Source organism: Diadema antillarum, unplaced genomic scaffold, assembly GCF_040938485.1.
Source record: "Diadema antillarum isolate AM-2024a unplaced genomic scaffold, OU_Dant_1.0 seq00001050_RagTag, whole genome shotgun sequence".
Classification (NCBI taxonomy): Eukaryota; Metazoa; Echinodermata; class Echinoidea; order Diadematoida; family Diadematidae; genus Diadema; species Diadema antillarum.
The window spans coordinates 97,978-117,240 of NW_027271880.1; the positions used below are offsets into that span (position 1 = coordinate 97,978).

The 19,263-nt window shown below is 40.6% G+C and overlaps 1 protein-coding gene across 1 annotated transcript in view; it reads left to right on the forward strand.

Annotated features, from left to right (window-relative positions):
* The window catches only part of LOC139743110 (ectopic P granules protein 5 homolog), a 59,566-nt gene that overhangs the window by 6,545 nt on the left and 33,758 nt on the right, over positions 1–19,263 (forward strand). The window contains exons 3-16 of the mRNA XM_071653615.1: positions 1,484–1,893; positions 2,696–2,860; positions 3,558–3,801; positions 5,109–5,254; positions 5,942–6,049; positions 8,329–8,498; positions 11,143–11,257; positions 12,763–12,871; positions 13,802–13,958; positions 14,330–14,518; positions 15,483–15,655; positions 16,352–16,503; positions 17,107–17,247; positions 18,987–19,151. Coding sequence (XP_071509716.1) covers positions 1,484–1,893; positions 2,696–2,860; positions 3,558–3,801; positions 5,109–5,254; positions 5,942–6,049; positions 8,329–8,498; positions 11,143–11,257; positions 12,763–12,871; positions 13,802–13,958; positions 14,330–14,518; positions 15,483–15,655; positions 16,352–16,503; positions 17,107–17,247; positions 18,987–19,151 — 2,444 coding nt within the window. The remainder of the gene's footprint in view (positions 1–1,483; positions 1,894–2,695; positions 2,861–3,557; positions 3,802–5,108; positions 5,255–5,941; positions 6,050–8,328; positions 8,499–11,142; positions 11,258–12,762; positions 12,872–13,801; positions 13,959–14,329; positions 14,519–15,482; positions 15,656–16,351; positions 16,504–17,106; positions 17,248–18,986; positions 19,152–19,263) is intronic.

The following is a 19,263-nucleotide window of genomic DNA, read 5'->3' on the forward strand; positions in this document are numbered from 1 at the left end:
AGTATCACACCTACTGTGTATGCATGACAAAAAAAGATTTGTATTAGTTTTTTTCTGTAATAGATGGAAATTTACTATAGATTACCTTTACTCTTTTCTTTCTTTTTAAAGAATTTCTTCTAACTCTAGGTGACTTTGGTATTCTCAGCAGTGGGATTTAAAAGCACTATTTTTAGAGTTGATGTGATATAGTAGTCACATGCCAAATAGTTGCATACAGATGCACCAAATGCCTGAATGGTTGAGTGCACAAGACAAAGAGATGCTTTAATAACAGAGGCAACCACTCAAAGTGTCATGATGCCCTATGCCCTGTGTGGGTACGTGAATCTATTTCAAATGTTTGCTTCATTGACCCCCCCCCCCCCCCCATCTACATTGTACCTCAAATCTACTTTACCGCTGAATTCAGTTTATGCCATTAAACTATAAAATAGTATGGCGGGAATGTATAGACTTTTGTGGCAGATGGGAGCCAGTCATACTAAAAGATAACACTATACACTTTGTAGAACATAAACATTGTACTCTTTGAGTTAATTTTACTGTTCAAATTGCATTTGAAGATTCAGTAGAAAAACTTTACCTCAACAAAAAGAAGGCTCTTGCTTATTGTAGCTGATGGAATTGGTTCAGACTTGGGTAATAATGTTAGATCCTCAAAGCTCTTTGCAGTGTGCCAAGCAGGCTTCAGTACCTGCAATTGCACAAATATTTGTCTACTCGCATAACCTGAAAAAAAAAATCCAGTAATCAATGTACACTTGCAAAAAAAAAAAGGAAAAAAGATATCATTGTTTGATTGATAATGGCGGTTCCTAGCAGTCCGTACAGTGGTACCAAGCCTACACATAACAAAATAGTTGGTACCGGTACTGTAGTAACTTCACCTGTACACTAACAGCAAATTAAATCCCTACCCTATTTCTACCCTGTGTTACAAACACCCACATGAGAATTCTGTTTCAGTTCAGTGCTTGATACACATTACACCTGCATGCATTGGTGTATTTTTAGGAAGAAGTGAGCGCATCCATTCACTCAGTAGGTGTGCCTAATCTTACACGTACGAAACTACACCTTTTTCAAGTACATGCTGTACAATGTACACATGCCTACTAGTACATGTACACACTGTACATTGTGCATGTGCATTGTATGTGGGAATGTTGTATAATTTATGTCGGGTTCATAGTTCATATTTTAGTTTACAAATAATAATTCAGTGAAACTGGCATTATGTTTGAGAGTTCATATTTTTGTTTACAAATATTCAGTGAAGTTGGTACACTGTATTATGTTTCACGTCTTGTCATTCTACAATTTGATTTAATCTGTTGTGTGACAGTATTGGCATCATTGGAAGCATCAGTGCTTATTCATACTTTGTAGTACAGTGTGTACATTTGAAGTATTCTGTTGTTTTAATTAGGTCACAGCTACCTGTTGAAATTCTATTCAAAAGCTTGTTTTCTATCGTCAGGACAAGCAACAGCCCCACCAGTCGAAGATGACATCACTTCAGGAGCCTCTGCTCCCCCTATAGAAGCAACACCTCTTGCTTCAGTTACTGAGGAGCAACGGGAGCAAATGTCAAGTGAAGATACAGTTGCCAAGGTGACAGGAACTGCTCCTCTGATCCCTGTCTCAGCTGAGGAGGATCCTCTTTCTGCTGTGGCAGCCGGGGAGCAAACCAGGGAGGAGGAGCCATCACAAGCCGAGGAGACCAGGGTAGCGGTAAAGCGGGCGGAGCCCAGGCTAATTTCCGGTTGGCTCAGGACTGGGATGTGGCCTCCGGAGTCCATGCAGCCAATGAGCAGGCTGGAACTACGGTATTACTACTCCAACAGCATGCTTGCCACTCAGGATGCGTTTGTGGAGAGCTTTGTAAAGGTGAGGATGTAGTTCCGTGGGATTGTGTTTGTGTGTGTGTGTGTGTGTGTGTGTGTATGTGTGTGTGTGTGTGATTACATGTACAACTTTATGTCGTGCTAGCTTATTTTTTGAACAATTTAAAAGTCAAAAAGATAGGAGAAAATAGAATGCTAGAGAAAATTCCTATCTGTCTAAAACTGCACACAAAGATGCAGTGCACAGTGAATAGTTCAGCTAGTGTAAGCTGCTTCAATGCAACAAAACTCTGCCTCAGTTGAGGCAGTTCTGAAGGCTTGGTTCAGCATCATCATCTGCAGCATTTCACAGAATTGCAGAGAAATGCCGATTTTAGAAATACTGCAGAATTTCATACCTCTCGAGGAAACATTATTTTTGTACGTTCAGAAAGGAAGTAGTTCTCTTACATATCCTAAAAAATGCATCGAGTCTTTGTATGGATAAAAACGTAACATATTTTCTTGTTGTATTTCTTAAATGTGGACAAAGAATGTTGCTGCAATTTCAAAACTGTATGACCAACGTGATTATTTTAATATACACACATCGCATCATAACTGACACTGAGTATGGTGAACGCATTTTCCATTCCATTTACCTCTGACCAGCTGTCTTCCACTTTAAAACTCTCTTCTTTTACAGTATCCATTTGGATTACTTTCCTCCTTCTCATTTTGAAACAAAACCTGACAACGTGATCTGTGTATTAATTTGTGCATATTAAGTAAACATAACACACTTGCCAGTGATTGCAATAATGAAGATGAAGCTGGCCCTCACCTCCGGCCTGTGTTTTGTGTAGGGGAATTATGTGGACAAACATGAATTCTATGAGTTGGTCAACAACTACCTGAGGGCCAGACTGAATGTGGGGACGATCAAGGCGGAGATTGCTGGGTTTCGGGAGGTGTACACAAGAAGTCAAGATGAGATTTGGAGCTTCCGGGAGACAGAAGTGCCAGTCAAGGTACAGAATATTTGTTTGTTTGTTTGATTTATAGCTGGATGTGCTAATCCTATCAAACTTGTCTGTAATGCCCACCTAAGGTGAATGGTAAAATTGTATTGTTGCAACAAGGTGTTGCTACGTGTATTTCCTTTTAATCTGGAATTTAGCATGTTTGTGTGCAATGCTGTATTCATGTGGCTAGTGACTACTCGGGACACCTACCTTTTTGTATATGTATATGTCTTCAGAGAGATGTATTCACAACCTTACGTGCAGGACAGACCAATTCCCTGCATTTTTGTATTGCATTTATTTATATTTGTTGTATATTTATCATAAATAGACTGCTACTTTATGCAAATACAGGTGCATTTGACAATGTTATATGGTAGTTGTATAAGGGAATGTAAACTGATGAATGTGTTGTTAGAATTCAAAGCTCTTATAATGTGTTATCATCCGTGGTATTGTAAATGTTTTGACAGCAGATATTTACGTTTTTAAAGAAATATTGATATGAGTAGATCTTAATTATCATTGAGCATCAGTTTAAAGAAATGGCAGCATAATCATATGAAGTAAAGGTGAGCTGTGCAGCGTTGATGCTATTTATCCATCTTTGCATTGATTTTCATGTCGATAGCATCTCAGATTCATCAGAGATTAAACAAAAAAAGTGAAATGTGTAATTCTCTTTGCCTTTGTGTTATGGCAGGGTCAGTGTCAAGACGACATCAACGTGAAGGCGACACACACATTTACGACAGTTGAGTACCAGGAGGACAAGATGCACGCGCTAGAGCACGCACTCGACAAACTGCGGGAGCACATTCACGGGACATACGCGCTGGTCACATACACCGCCCAGCTGTCTCGTCTGCAGATTGAGTGCTACATACATCAGCTGTTAAATCGCTCACACCTATTCAGAGGGATCAGCAGTTCTATGCCAATAACTGGTAAAGATGTTTGTCTTTGACAGAGCATTGGCTTTGCTTGACCCGCATGGCATTGTTTTTACATGGCCTTCCTCTTGGACTGATGAGGCACATTGTTGCCCCTGTCTATGTATGTACCATGTGTCTAAAAAAAAACTATGCACTTTTGAAATGGCTGCCGAATGAGAAATATATGATTCTGGGGGGAAAGGTTTATATGTATGGATAGCTTATGGACTCAACTTTCATATGACACCAAAAAGTCTAAAAATAATTCATGCTTGAATGAGCACTGCTCACTTTTGTAAAGGGTATGAAAATTAGGCTGTGCAGGAATTAGCCTTTTAAATTTGCGACAGGTGAGTCCGTTGGAGCTTACAAAACTGAAGTTGATATGAAATTGTGATCAGTTTGGGTTTGCTGAGTGAATTTTATGGTTCATTAAACCAAACTTTTATGCATGGTTAAACCGCAGTTGCATTTATTTTATTGTAGCATTGCAAATTTCCCTGGTAGACTCAGTGATGTGTTCATGTGACAGTGAGTCAGGATGAGGTGATGGTACATGTTGCAATTTCCATGCTACACACTCTTATTTTTTACATCTGTGACTTGAATGAAAACCTTCGCCCCACATTGCAGTTATTTTCAGATTAGTAGAATAGCTCATTGATTTACTTAATAACCAGATGGAGATTATGTAAATTCATTATTCAAATACATTTTGTTGAAACAATGAATGTCACAGCTACTGGCTACTTATTATTCAGGTTACCCATTGACCTGAAGAATAGATAGCTGACATCTTTGACATTCTTTTTTTTTTTGACAATCCATAATTGAATATTCAATGTTACATAATCCCTACCTATCATATCAACTTCAGTTTTGTAAGCTCCAACAGACTCACCTCTCGCAAAATTGGAAGGCTAATTCCTGCGCAGCCTAATTTTCATACCCTTTACAAAAGTGAAGAGTGCTCATCTAAGCATGAAATATTTCCAGACTTTTTGGTGTCATATGAAAGTTGAGTCCATAAGCTATCCATACATACAAACCTTTCCGCCAGTATTGTATATTTTTTTTATTCGGCGGGCATATCAAAAGTGTACAGTTTTTTTTTAGACACATGGTAGATTGATTTACCGATGACAAGAATAGACGTACAGACACAAACAGAGTTGCAGATTACTGAATTGGTTTATTGATGCATGTGACTTTAATTTTTGGAGGAACTTCCTGCGTCCGGTGCACGTGATGATTTTATCATCAACTTCCTGTGCTCATTTTTTGAAAAGATTTGTCTGCCACGTTTGTTTCTTTGTCAGCCCACCTCACTGACGTTCATTCTAGCACCGTGCAGGCCGACATCGCCCGACTCAAACAGTGCATATCGGTCCTCTTCGCATTCCAGAGGAAGCCCGTTTCGGACTTGGAGTTTGTCGAACTCTCGAGATCATGGCTGCAGAGAATGGTGAGGTCGTCCGTACTGTGGATATAGCTTTGGTGAAATTGTCAAGTAAAGTAGAGAATGGTAGTTTATAAACTGATGGCGCTCACATCATATGTTTAATGTTGTAAAGTATTGCTAATCAGCTTCAGCATGGCAACCCAAAAGGTCAGAGTGTGAATTAATTGACAGCATTGCCTTCCATGCTGAAAAGATTTTATTGGGATCTTTTGAGCATGGAAAATTAAACTGATTTTTGCTTTATTGTATATGGTTTTAAAAAAATTATGCTGTAATCATACTTACAACATTGATTTATAGTTGTGAAATTAGTAGATTACCAGTTAGAAATAATTTTCTTTTTATGTCATCATACTTTTCAACTCCCTGGGTTATGACACATACAAAAATGATAAGTCACGAGTGCACATTGAAAAAAAAAATGCTTAGGATGCTCTGAAAACTTTGCAATGAAAACAATATGAAATTATTTAATATTAAACATTATATGTATGTCTGTTCCATTGGTCACTTTTTGAGGAGGATGTAACATCCTCTTTCTGATATGTGACAAAGGCTATTTTGAAGCAAAGTGCCCTTTATGGATGTAGTACTGTAAAACTTGACAAAGATGAACCATGGGCTCAGTGGGGTGACAAACTCCCCTTAATTATTGATTGGACATTTCTTACCACATGATCTGTATTGCAGGTGTCCGTACTCCTCCGAGTAGCCACCCTAGAGGACCACCTCTTCATTTTCAACCATCTCCTGAGGTGTCCCCCTGGTATCGGTGATTGGGCTGCTGCGTTCCTCCAGGTAGGAGCGGGAGCGTGAATGAGATCCACTGACAGAAATGCCAACTGTTACTTTTGTGCAGTATTTTGTACTGTTTGTTGCCAAAAATACTGCAGGTTTCATGGAAGGTGCTGTTTTTTTCTTCTTCTCAAATCGTGTTACTAGACACGTCTATTGCAGGAAAGGTAAAAATACTGTTTTTAGCTCACCTGAGCCAAAGGCTCAAGTGAGCTATTGCGATCGCCCTTCGTCCGGCGTCCGTCGTGCGTCGTGCGTCGTCCGTCGTCCGTCGTGCGTCGTCCGTCGTGCGTCGTGCGTAAACTTTTTACATTTTCATCTTCTTCTTGAAAACCCCAAGACCGATTTTCATCAAACTTGGCAGGTAGCATCCCTAGGGGGTTAGGAACTCAATTTGTTAAAATGGGCACCATGCCCCACCCAGGGGGCCCCCAGGGGGGCCCAAACCCCCAAAAATTAAGGAATCTGTAAAAATCTTCTTCTCTAGAACCAGAAGTGATAGAGCTAAGTTAATACTATGAGTTAGTACATTGATGACTATAGTTTCAAGTTTGTTCATGGCAGAATCAGGGGTGCCCCCCTTGGGACCCAGGGGAGGGGGGTGGGGAAGGGTTCTAATGGGGCCTAAATTGTACATTTTCATCTTCTTCTTGAGAACCCCATGACCCATTTTCACCAAACTTGGCAGGTAGCATCTCTAGGGGGTTAGGAACTCAATTTGTTAAAATGGGCACCATGCCCCACCCAGGGGGCCCCCAGGGGGCCCAAACCCCCCAAAATTAAGGAATCCGCAAAAATCTTCTTCTCTAGAACCAGAAGTGATAGAGCTAAGTTAATACTATGAGTTAGTACATTGATGACTGTAGTTTCAAGTTTGTTCATGGCAGAATCAGGGGTGCCCCCCTTGGGACCCAGGGGAGGGGGTGAGGAGGGGTCCTTATGGGGCCTAAATTGTACATTTTTATCTTCTTCTTGAGAACCCCATGACCCATTTTCACCAAACTTGGCAGGTAGCATCCCTAGGGGGTTAGGATCTCAATTTGTTAAAATGGGCACCATGCCCCACCCAGGGGGCCCCCAGGGGTCCCAAACCCCCCAAATGAAGGAATCTTTATAAATCTTCTCTAGAATCAGAAGTTATAGAGCTGAGATAATACTATGAGTGAGTGCATTAATGACTGTAGTTTCAAGTTTGTTCATAGGAGATCCAGGGGTGCCCCTCTTGGGTAGGGGGGTGGGGGGTGGTTGGAAGGGTCCAAATGGGGGCCTGAATTGTACATTTTCATCTTCCTCCTGAAAACCTCATGATGGATTTTTGTCAAACTTGGCAGGTAGCATCCCTAGGGGGTCAGGATCTCAATTTATCAAAATGGGCACCATGCCCCACCCAGAGGGCCCCGGGGGCCCCAATCCCCCCAAATTAAGGAATCTTAAAAAAATTGGGCCCTTATTGTACATTTTCATCTTCTACTTGAGAATGCCTGGTCAAATTTTGGTAGAGCTGTGTGTAATTTAGATTAGTGACTGCGTGAAAGGTGAACTTGCGATACTCAGATGAGCGCTAGACCCGCGGGTCTCTTGTTCCACATGGATGGCTAACAAATGACACAACAGTTTTTTTTTTCGTTTTTCCCCCTTTTTTTGGGGGGGGGGGGAGGGGGAACTACATAGTCTTCATTCTTGGACAGTTTGTTTCCAGACATTTGTGCTACTTTAAGCATTCCAGCCGGTGTGGCAATCAGTGAACAAAACTCAGTATTACAAGGTTTAACCCTTTGTATGCTTTGAGTACCAGCTGACACAAAAAAACCCATAGGCCCGAATTCACGAAGGTGGTACAAATGAAACCATGGTTTAAAAATGGACAAAAACCATGGAGCGCCAAGTGTCGCCCGCAATATTTCGTTACGAAATTGGTCATTTCGTCGACAAAATGACCGTTTCGTTGAGGAAATTATCATGTCGTGGACCAAATGTTCATTTAGTTTTAATACAAAACGTCATTTCGTTACAAAATAATCATTTCATTGATGAAATTACTGATTTCGTAACCAAATATTCCATGCGACACTTGGCGCTCCATGGTTTTTGTCCATGGTTTAAACCATGGTTTCAATTGTACCACCTTGTTGAATTTGGGCCATAGTGTTGTATACACTCTCCAAAGTGCCTGGCACAGAAAGGGTTAAGATATTTGTTGTGATCATTCCCACTTGAGCTCCCAGCGAAGGGTATATATGTGTATTAACACATTGTCTACTACCATCATCTCATACCATTAGGTTGCTTCACCGCCGTCAGTGCGAGAAAGTGGTCATGAAACCCAGCTCCTGCACATGGAGAATGCGGCAACCTCCTCGGGCACAGGAGGTCAGAGGTCACAAGGATTTGTGGCATCGCACCTCCTCGACCACTTCGTCGTCATGCTGTCTACCCTCATGAGTCCAGTTCGGTAAGTATTACCAGGGAGGTGAGAGGAAAAGGAGTGGGCACTGGATTAGTGTCTTTTGAACCATCCTCGGAGCCGCACTCCCCAAGAGACCACTCCACTAACTAGATTACTGCAGCTTGGCCGCACAGTGCACATGCGCAATCCTTGTCAACAGGCTGGTGGGTCTCACCCCTCCCTGGCCAGAACCTAGATTACTCCACGTGGTACTGGTGGGTGGTGTATACTGGTGCATTACTGACCAGTGCATTACCAATTGCTGTGCCTGCAAACAACGCTGGTGCATTGTGATGTGCAGTGAACGGGTTGCATGGTCACATTTTGAATTTTGCAGCTAGTATTTAAGGTATTATAACTTATATGCATTTACATGTCCATGTACTATAAGATTTCTTGGGAACAAATGTACTTTGCATGCTATATGGTGAAATAACTTTTACATGAAATGGAAACAAATTATGATTAGCAGCACCAATAATAATATACTGATTGTAAGAATATGAAGGAAACATGAACAGCTGAGTAGTGGAACACAGGCCCTAATGATGTCTGATGATAATAACAATTTTAATACCAAGCTGGCACAGAAAATACCAACCACAACAGCAACAACCATCATAAAGATACCCATTCAGCTTTCAAATAAGAATAAAACAAAAACAGAGAGACAGACAAAAAAAGCGCCATGGTGAATATCTTATCAGGCATACAGTGATACAGGACGTGTGAGATAGTTCAGCTCTCACTGAACTCTCACATGTTTTCACCATACACCAGGCAAGGAGGCAAGTTATTTCACCAAGATTAGGTCCTATAGTAGTCTCCATCATGACCACTCTGTTGTAGATTCGAGCCCTCCTGCCTCAATATATCCCCAGCATACAACAAAAAAACATTCAAATAGTGTTTTCACCCCCTGGAGAACTAAAATTGCTCACAAAAATATGTTAGTGGGACCAGAAAAAACATGTCTTGGCGGATGTACGCAAGTTTCCCAAAAATTATGACAAGAGAACCAACACGAGCGAACAATGAAGTGATACATCAGACTAAAGAAAAACCCCAACATCTGCTGATCTACAGGTGAATTTCGTCAGCACTAGTCAAGATTTACACTTGACATTGTGTCGTAAATTGATTAAGACAAGAACAAAACAATGGCTATTGTTAAACAGTTACATTGTCAAAACTCAACTTCTTCTTGGCCGATTTTCAAAATTTTTGTATCTATCGAGAGCTGAATTCTTAGACTAGCAGGTCCCAAGAGTATATGCTGTGTGAGCCTGCATAAAGAATGTAAAACCCTCATACAAGTCCTTGTGAACACACACAAGTCAACTGGCCTGTCCATACTCCTAATGATAGAGGGCCAAATCACAGCGGCCCCGAGGATCGAACATTAAACAGCAGTGATAACGATCAGACTGACCTCGTTACGTAAGAGGTCGTTTACTTGTTCGTTGGGGCACTGATCCCTTGTAATCCTGTGTTGAGTGATCGGGAAAACCCTCAGGGCAGAGTGCCCACTCCTTTTTGTCTCACCTCCCTGGTATTACGGAGCTGAGAATGACCGTTTTGCTTGGTAATCATGTCTGTGCTTATTTATTTAAAGTTGTTTGACCTTAAAGAGAGCCTGTGCCATCTATGTTACTAAAAAAGCTGACTTATTTTTGCGTACAGATATTTTTGCAAATGAGGAGGTTATGGACATTTTTGTGTGATGGTGTTTTCGCGAATTGACACTGAGGCCGTCGTAAGTGGACTATCACCCCAACACATGGGGACATTTTCATGTGTTGTTAAATTCGCAGTCCAATGGTGATTCGCAAACTTCGCGAAAATTAAACCCTTGCAAAAATAACAGCTCATACGGTATTGAGGAACTGAGGTGTGAAATGTTTTTAAGTGTGTGCCAAGCGTACTGTCATGTGGTTGGCATGTATTACGTTGGAGCAGACATCCACCTGTAGCCCTATGGTTGTACAGTATGTCCTTTCTGCCACGCTTGCAGTGAATTAGGTTTATTCCAGATTTGAATTATGATGAATTTTAGTGAGTCAGAGTGGATATCCAAATAATTGCTGAAACAAAAAAATCTGGAAACTGCTCCATCACTTAGTAGAATGTATCAATTTTTGCTTTTCATGTCTTTTGTGATGATGTCGCCGTCTTCACTTTTGAATATCCATGTACAGGTCATTGTGACATTTGAAGGGCTACATTTTTGTTAAAGAATGTTTGTTCCCTTATGTGTTCCCTCCTCTCCCCCATCTTGGATCAAAAAAGAGTAGACATACAGCCAACCAAACAAACAAATGAAGCAGTAAACTAACACACACATCTACCCACCAAATGATACCTACATCAACGCTGCACACTGGCACCGGTCCAATGGTCCCTGACCAGTAAAAAAATCACTGTCGGACCAGTAACTTTTTTTCAGAAATGGACCAGTAAAACATGGAAAAACTGGGTGCCTACTGGTCCGATAAACAGGTCGGACCAGTAGAAAAAATGGGTTAGTGTGCCGCCCTGCCTACATGGTGATGAATATTATGACTGTGTGTGTGTTCAGGAATCTCTGTCATGAATATGAATGATACTAAAGATGACCACACCAATGCATACAACACGTTCTCACCTGCAGCTACCGAGAAGAATACCTGGCCAAAATGACCGTCTTGTCTGCGAGCCCCTCATCGGCAACCAGTGATGCCACCATTAACTGGACGCTTGTCGATGAAGACGTCGATGCAGAAGATGTGAGTTTGGTCGTGACGCCCCCGATGGTTCATGCTGAGACTCAATTTCTGTAGTATACATGTAGATCTGATGAGCAATTTGCATGTTGAAAATTTGCATGTTTACTGAATACTCATATTAAGACAAAAATGTGATTTTATGTGATTTATTTTTGGTATAGTTCACTTCTGTGATACAGATGAAAAATCTGTCAAGGAGCCTTTCAGTTGTATATAATTGATGCAAAAAACATGGAGGATTTGTGTGCCCTCCATTAACAATGCTGTTTCATGTTGTTCAAATGTATCCCCGTTTTGCCACAGCATATTAGCATCAAGTGCAATGTTGTTTTGAAATTACTAATCATTATTTTAATTGAGGTTACCTAATGATTCAGTGTGGAAAAAATGCATTATGTCTGCATAGGAGCCATTAGAACATAAATTGGGACTGTTTGGTTATCAGGACTTGAGACTAGCAAGAAGTGAAATTGGTTTCATGCCCACACTACATCAACAGCATTTGAGCAAGACATTCTCTCCCCCCCCCCCCCCACATCTCTCCTACTCTAACATACTTGCCAACTAGTAAGATTTTATCAGATTCAGTAAGATTTTTTACGTTAAAAATAGCAAAATCAGATTTTCTGTCAGAGAAATCAGATTTTAAAAAGATATTTAGATGTACATTTCATGTGTATTTTCTAAAGATTTGACCGAAAGTAAGATTTTTAACTTCAGTTTGCATATAAAGTAAGATTTTTGCAATCCACGAGTAAGATATTTCATCTTGAAATGTTGGCAGGTATGCTCTTATACTGTAAAACATGATATATTCGTGGCATGAAATTTTCGCAATTTGGAGGCGACGGCCTTTTTTGCAGCATGAAAATTTCGCGAATTGCCACTGGCATTCAATGCATAATAGCGTAGACAAGAACTTTCGCGTGCATTTTAATTTTGCGAATCTTGGCGCTTGCGAAATTAAAATGCACGCGAACATTCCTCATTTTACAGTATGTGATAGGTAAATGTGAGGGTGTTTAAGACGCATCTTGTAGCCTGTTAATGAGGGCATAGGATTATGATCGAAGAGTGATGCTCATGGACTCAAGGAGTGAGGATGATGCACATTTCTCCGGCTGGGAACTTCCCCCTTTTGTAATGAAGCACAAGGTATAATGCCCTAAGATGAAACACTTCTTTTTCAGCCTTCTAACACAATTTCCAAAATTCCTTTGTGTGGTTTAGTTTGTCTAGATAGGCAACAAACTTTATTTGGGTTTGATTTGAATTAAATCAATTCCATTTCTTTTCTACTCGAGAGTATGAAGTGATATGTGTTTTACAAATTGATGATCCATGCTATCACAGTTTTATAAGATTGTAGTCGTTTTTATATCATTTTGTTCCCATTGCATTCCCTTTGTAGAATTAATGTTTTTATATCTGTTTGGGGAAAAAAAAAGTAGAAATGGAATAAGATGAAATGAAATGTCATTTCTCTGCATCCCGTTTTTCTCCAGGAGGAATCATCTCACTCCTTGCTGCTAAATGAGGGTGACCTTGTGGAGCTCCTTGCCCAGTTCCCCTTCACTGAAATGTTCAGCCACATTCTTCGGGTGGATTCCACAGGTTTGCTGGCCCTCTGTGCTACTTATTTTACTATTTAGAGCAGTAAAATCATGGGAAAAAAAGGGTCAACATGTCATTGACCTAAATATTCCAGTTTAGTTTAGTTTATTGCAGGTTTTTTTTTGTCCTCCTCCCCCCATAAAGAATAAACAAACAACACATGCATCAAGATTTCTAAAGTTTGTGATTCTCTTTTTAGTGTATGAATCATTGGTTTTCATAACACAGATTGAAAATAAATTATTCTTTGTGGTGTCATGTAATAAATTACCATGAATTATGATGCAAAATGTCACTGGCTTATTCCTCAACCGGGCTGTTTATTTATATGACACTGTGGTCATTGCTTGTATTTTTTTCCCCCCATTGTTTGTTTAGTAGGTACAGGCTTAACATAAGCATTATCATCAATTTTTATTATCTTTTAATCATACTCTCTTTGTAGACTATTGATAATTATTGAGCATTGATGCATTCATGTAGACTTCTATTCAATTGGATCAAAACCGAATTGTGGCCGAGTTCAAGACAGTATACAGTGCACTCCCATTATAACGAACACAGTTATAACAAAATTCTGGTTACAACGAAGTAAAAATTCAGGCAGCAACATTATCCACTCTGTGTTATTTATTCATTTGTTTGGTTATAACAAAATTTTGATATAACGAAAGAAAAGTGTCGGTCCTGAGGACTTCCTTGTAATGGGAGTCCACTGTAAATCTGGATGCCTATGGCAGGGCTCGACACTAACGGTGGCCCAGGCCACCAAAAACGCACGTCGGGCCACCAAAATTTCACGAATGAAGAAGTTGGTAGCCTGACCACCAAAAAAGGTCGGATGTTTGCCTTTGGGCCACCAAAAATAAAAGTTAGTGTGGAGCCCTGCCTATGGTAATGTTTGCCTTTTCCGTCATCAATGTTACACAGCTGACAGGGCGTACAGCATCGAACAGGTGGAGAGCCAAGACATGCTGAGGCTGGTCGCCTTCAGCTCCACCCTCATCGACATCTTCCGCTCGGGTCTCGGCACCTTCAACCGCTCCCGCTACAGGCAGTTCGTGAAGAGGATCGGGCGGCTTATCAGGTATGAGACTTGGGCCCCGTTTCCCGGTGCCTGCTTTTCACTGTGTATTGGAGTTCTCTGAGAATGGGCTTTGAATAGTCCACAGAAGTACAAGGTCATTGCTTCTCTAGTGATGAACCTATTGAACTGTGACCTACTGTAAATACAGACAGTTTTCTTGCTTCACAAAAGATGTGTTTGAAAGTTTGCTTAGTGCCCCCCCCCCCCCCCTCCATAGCATTAGGGTTAAAGCAATAGGGAATGGCACATGAGTGTGCTCTCATGGATGTAGGATGGCAGGAAATTGGACTTGTATACACAAATTTCCAGCGACTTCATCTGTAGTAGGAGTGATAAACAAATGCTATTGTGTATTTTAACGTATCGCGCAGACACACCGTGCAATATGTAGCCAACCAGTGGACCAACTACCACTCCTGGAGGGCCGAGGTATGCGGCGATGCAGAGGACGCGACCCTCCCCTCCGATGACCCGGAGAAGGCGATCTCGCTGCAGCAGATTCAGCTGGAGGTGGACGAGATGTTCTTCAGGGCAGTACAGTGCATTATGAGTTCGCCAAGGTGAGGTTTTGTGAAGGGGCCATGGTCATGATGTTAATGAGGACTATGCAAAAATTTGTACTTTTTTTAATTGTAGAAGACTCATGAGGTGATGATACTATCATTTCATCTCATATACATTTGTACCATAAAATCTTGTGTAAGGAGCACCTGTACTTTTAGCACTGAGAAGAAGAAAAAATTTCCAAGAAAATCTTGGATGTATTGTATCTTACACTACAAGAAAATCATATTGTGCTGCAACGGATACCCAAAGTTGATTAATGAGACTGTGGTTAGTGGCACCTGGCACATCGGTGTACTGTGCCATTTTTTAAGCGAACATGAGTCAGTATGATAGTAGCTTGTTTTACTGCCACCAACAGAGTCAGTGAGCAACCTACAGGGGTTCATTTTCAAGTGATGAACTTTCTGAGCTCTTACATATCTTTCCCTGCTAGTGCTGCAAAAGTCAAGTCTGTCAATGGTGCTGATAAATCAATAGTAAGCTGCAAAGTCATTTATGCTAATGTCCTTATGATGCAAGCAATTTGCTGATGAAACCACGACTGGTCAATGTTTCTATTAGTTTGAAGGGAGGTAAACACGATGATGAAGTGGGAAAAACATGCTTGCTGTCCTTTGGGAGTTCAGCATGAAGTTTGTAATAAAATCATGGTATGCACTTCTGTGCATTGAAATCATGAATGGCAGTATCGACCTTGTCATTTGCAGGGTGAGGTAATCAATCATTTCCAACCTAAACTGCTTGGTGCACAGTGAGTTGACATTGAAGAGAGGTGAAGAACCAATAAAATTAGCATGAGCTGATATGAAGAGCAAGTGTATGTATGCCTGGTTATAAAACAGATGATGACATATTGTGTTCAGCTTGCAACATTACATAACTCTGGTAACTTTGTTATCAGAGATGATGTTTTCATTGTCTTCTTGGAACTGTGTCAATGTCCTCATTTCTCATCAGACTGGGCACCTGGCAATTCCTGGCAGACATGCCGTACTCTTGTCTTTCACCCCACATGATGTGGCGGTTGCTATGGTTTCTGCATCACTCCAGCAAGGGAGAGCTGAAATCTTCCTCCTCCATCAATGCGAGCAGGAGAGCCCAGCTGGAGGAATACAAGTGGGATCTATCGGGTAAGGGATAATTTGAGTGATCATCCTCTTTATGTCATGATGAAAGTCCATGTATTGATGGATCGATGAGCAGACTTTACGAAGACAGAGTAGTGGGTCTGGTTTTATGATGGACAGGGAACTGGTCTGACGGAAGAATGGTTTGAAGAGTGCTTGGTTGGAAGGAAGCTGATTTGTGGATATGCCTGAAGAGTATGAATGATGATGGATGGATTGGCAGTGTATGACAACATTGGATGAAGATGATAGAAGATTCAGACTGCAGGGTGACTCACTTGATATAATCAAGCAAAGTGTAAATAAGTTAGTGAGATGATGAATGCATTGTTAGATTTAGAAGACTTAGGTTTTAAAGAAATGAAAAGAAGGAAAGTGGCCATACATCACTGTTAAAGATTGATGGCTTTTAAATGATAGTTCCAACCATTTTGTTAACTGATAATGTTTACAGGAAATGAAAAAGGCTCCCTTCCATGTAGTCATAAGAATGATAAGTGTCATATTTCATAGTTACAGTAGTTTCAATACCAGGCTTCCTTCAATCATCAATAAATTGAACTTAAGGAAGCAAAACTTGTTAATTGTCACTGCATGTCACAGAACATTGTAAAGTAGATTCTGATATACTTTATAGAAGATATAGAGAGAGATGACATCTGGTGTTTGTGTGTTTTCTTTTTATTCCTGCTCACCAAGATGCTGCTAAGAAGGAGATGTTTAGCAGCAAACTACTCAACATGCCTATGTCGGAGGTCATCTATCTGCTGACCACATTTGCCAACATGGCCTCGGCCAGGAGCAAAGAGGAGGCGGACTTTGTGGAATTCATCACCACCGAGGTCTATGAGGTGAGAGCTTCCCTGGGCCCACTCTCCTTGTTATCATTGCTTTCTCTAGTGCAAATCCAGCTTAACCCTTACATATTCCGGCTTTGAGTGCCAGTTGGCACAGAAAACCCCTTAAATATGGTTGTACACATTGTCCAAAGTCCAAGGCACAGAAAGGGTTAACCAAAGATGAAAGGACCAAGCAATCAACAGTTGGCCTTCAAAAGACTCTTTTTCATCAAAGAAGAGATGAACGCAGGCTGCCTTTTATGTTTCTACTTTGGCAGTCTCCCTCACAAGAGGCAGCTATGAATGAATGAGTGAATGAAATAGTGAACAGAGAGATGTACTGAGCAACTAGAGACAGAAAAACATAGGAAAAGACGAAAAGCATGATTCAAGTGGCTTGTACACAAAAGACCACGGACATAAGCCATTACCATTGTATAAACCTGATTCTTCAAAGCTATATTTCTAACTATCAAATGAGAAGCTTTTATACTGCATTGACTATATCAAGCATTAATTACATAATATTTGTATGTGTTTTGTTCATTGATGCACATTATGTATTTGAAATGTATATTATATAAATATCCTTTTTGTCCTAACAACTTCTTACAGCTGGCATACCTAAACAAGCACACTAGGGACTCCTGCTCCAAAGTGGGCAGGGAACTGCTGGCCGGGATGGCTCTGACCCACCCGTTTATTCTGACCAACATCATTGGCCTCATCCAGTCCTCAATGGATATCATTGGTTCTGTAAGTCGGCCTTCCTCTTGCTCAGTACCCTCCTAAGTTTGCCTGTTGAAGTTTAGTCTTGAATGTACTTTGGCAGGTGTGTATGGGAAATGCATTGTTTTAGCAAAATCAGCTCGTCCTCATTACTGTAAAATGAGGAACATTCGTGTGCATTTTAATTTCGCAAATTTCGCGAGAGCCGAGTTTTGCGAAATTAAGATGCACGCTAAAGATCTTGTCTACACTATATGCATTGAATGTTAGAGGCAACTCGCAAAAAATTTCATGCTGCAAATAAGGCCGTCGGCTCCTGTTTGCGAAAATTTCATGCTGCGAAAATATCGTGTTTTACAGTTGACTGATCAATCTTGGGATTGACTCATGCGGTGGATTCAAATAAGGGTGTGACGTATGCATAGTAATACACATAGAGGTCCACATTCAAAAGAGATGCTTTTACACTTTGTTCTTGTGCTTTAAAGGGACTGTACAGTACTGGTTGAGGTGAGGATTCAGGTTTGTAACATTCCTAAGTGAGATAATGAGAAACCTCTTATGAAATATGAAAGAGCATGTAATTTTGAGAAGGATTCAACGTTTATTTGATGAAACTTGGTTTTCAAATGGCTGAGATATCCAAAAAAGCGATAATGATAAAAGGCGACAGGCCATGCCTTTTATTAGGATCTCTTTGTTTCACCTTGTTTTTGGATATCTCAGTCATTTGAAAACCGATTTTCATCGAATAAACTTTTGATTCCCCTTAGAAGTGAATGCTCTTTGACATCTCATAGAGTGGTTTCTGAATATCTCGCAAAACGTTAAAAGCTAAATCCTCACCTCAACAAGAACTGTACAGTCCCTTTAATGTCATGTGTATGCATTTATGTAACAAATCATGGGGAAACGGATGATAGACAAATGTCATATCAGCCTTGTCTCATGGATTTCAAGTGAGAGTCAAAAGTATTGTAAGTAGAAATGCAAGTTTTAGAGCTACTTAGGATTTAGTCTACAAGATAAATAGAGTGTAAAGAAACCTGAACATGAGAAAGACATATTATGCAGCCCAGTCAAACATGTAGCCTCTATTACATGAGAAATATCCTCATATGATTTAGTTACTTTTACACTTCAAAGATAGACTTGCTCATTGATAGGTATTTTACTTCATACCAGTCCTGTTGAATATGAGGAAAACACAAAATATTTTGTTTTTTTCAGGTATCTTTGATGACAGAAGAGAATTATGAATCTTCACAGCCAGAAAAAAAAAAGAGGAAATTTCTGTGTGTGTGTGGGTGTGTGTTAGAATATCATATCCACACAACTACAATGATGTAATGTGTTAGGCTGCAAGGAAGGGCCTTGCAAAGGTCAATAATTCACCCTTACTGTACTTTTTTTTGCCATTTGACTCACATGCTTGAGTGCTTTATACAGCAATTGGCATGCATGACGGAGTACATTCTGTGGTGATTAGCTCAGGTTGAAACTTATGGTCGATGAATACAGATTACCCAATCGTTGTAATCCCTATTCTGTCACCATGGCCTTCCAACTGGACTGAGGCACATTGCTACGCCTGGATGGGCTTAATAATCTATCTGTATGACTGGGTCAAGTTTTGGTTAATTACTGAATGCTGATGCAAAAAGCTTGGCAGGTATCAAGAGCTAAGCACTTAGGCATGTAAAGGATTAAGTTGGCTCTTTCACCAAAAGTGCACATTCCCCTCTCTATCCCTACCGATGCTTCAGATGAGCCTCTACCTGTGTTCGGAGCTGCCCCTCCACCTCTGGCAGCTGTCCCAGTCAGACATGTCGGTCCTGAGGGCGTGGCTGCTGGAGAACAGTGCAGACTCCAATGAGAGCCAGTTGGCTCGCCTCATCCTCTCCAAACTCAACTGGGGCTTCAATGAGCAGGTGAGATGGAAGAAAAAAAAAGGGAAGGACTTAGAAACACCAACCTCCCCCCCCCCCACAAAAAAACAAAAACAAAAAACAAAAACACACACATAGCAAAAAAAAAACCAAA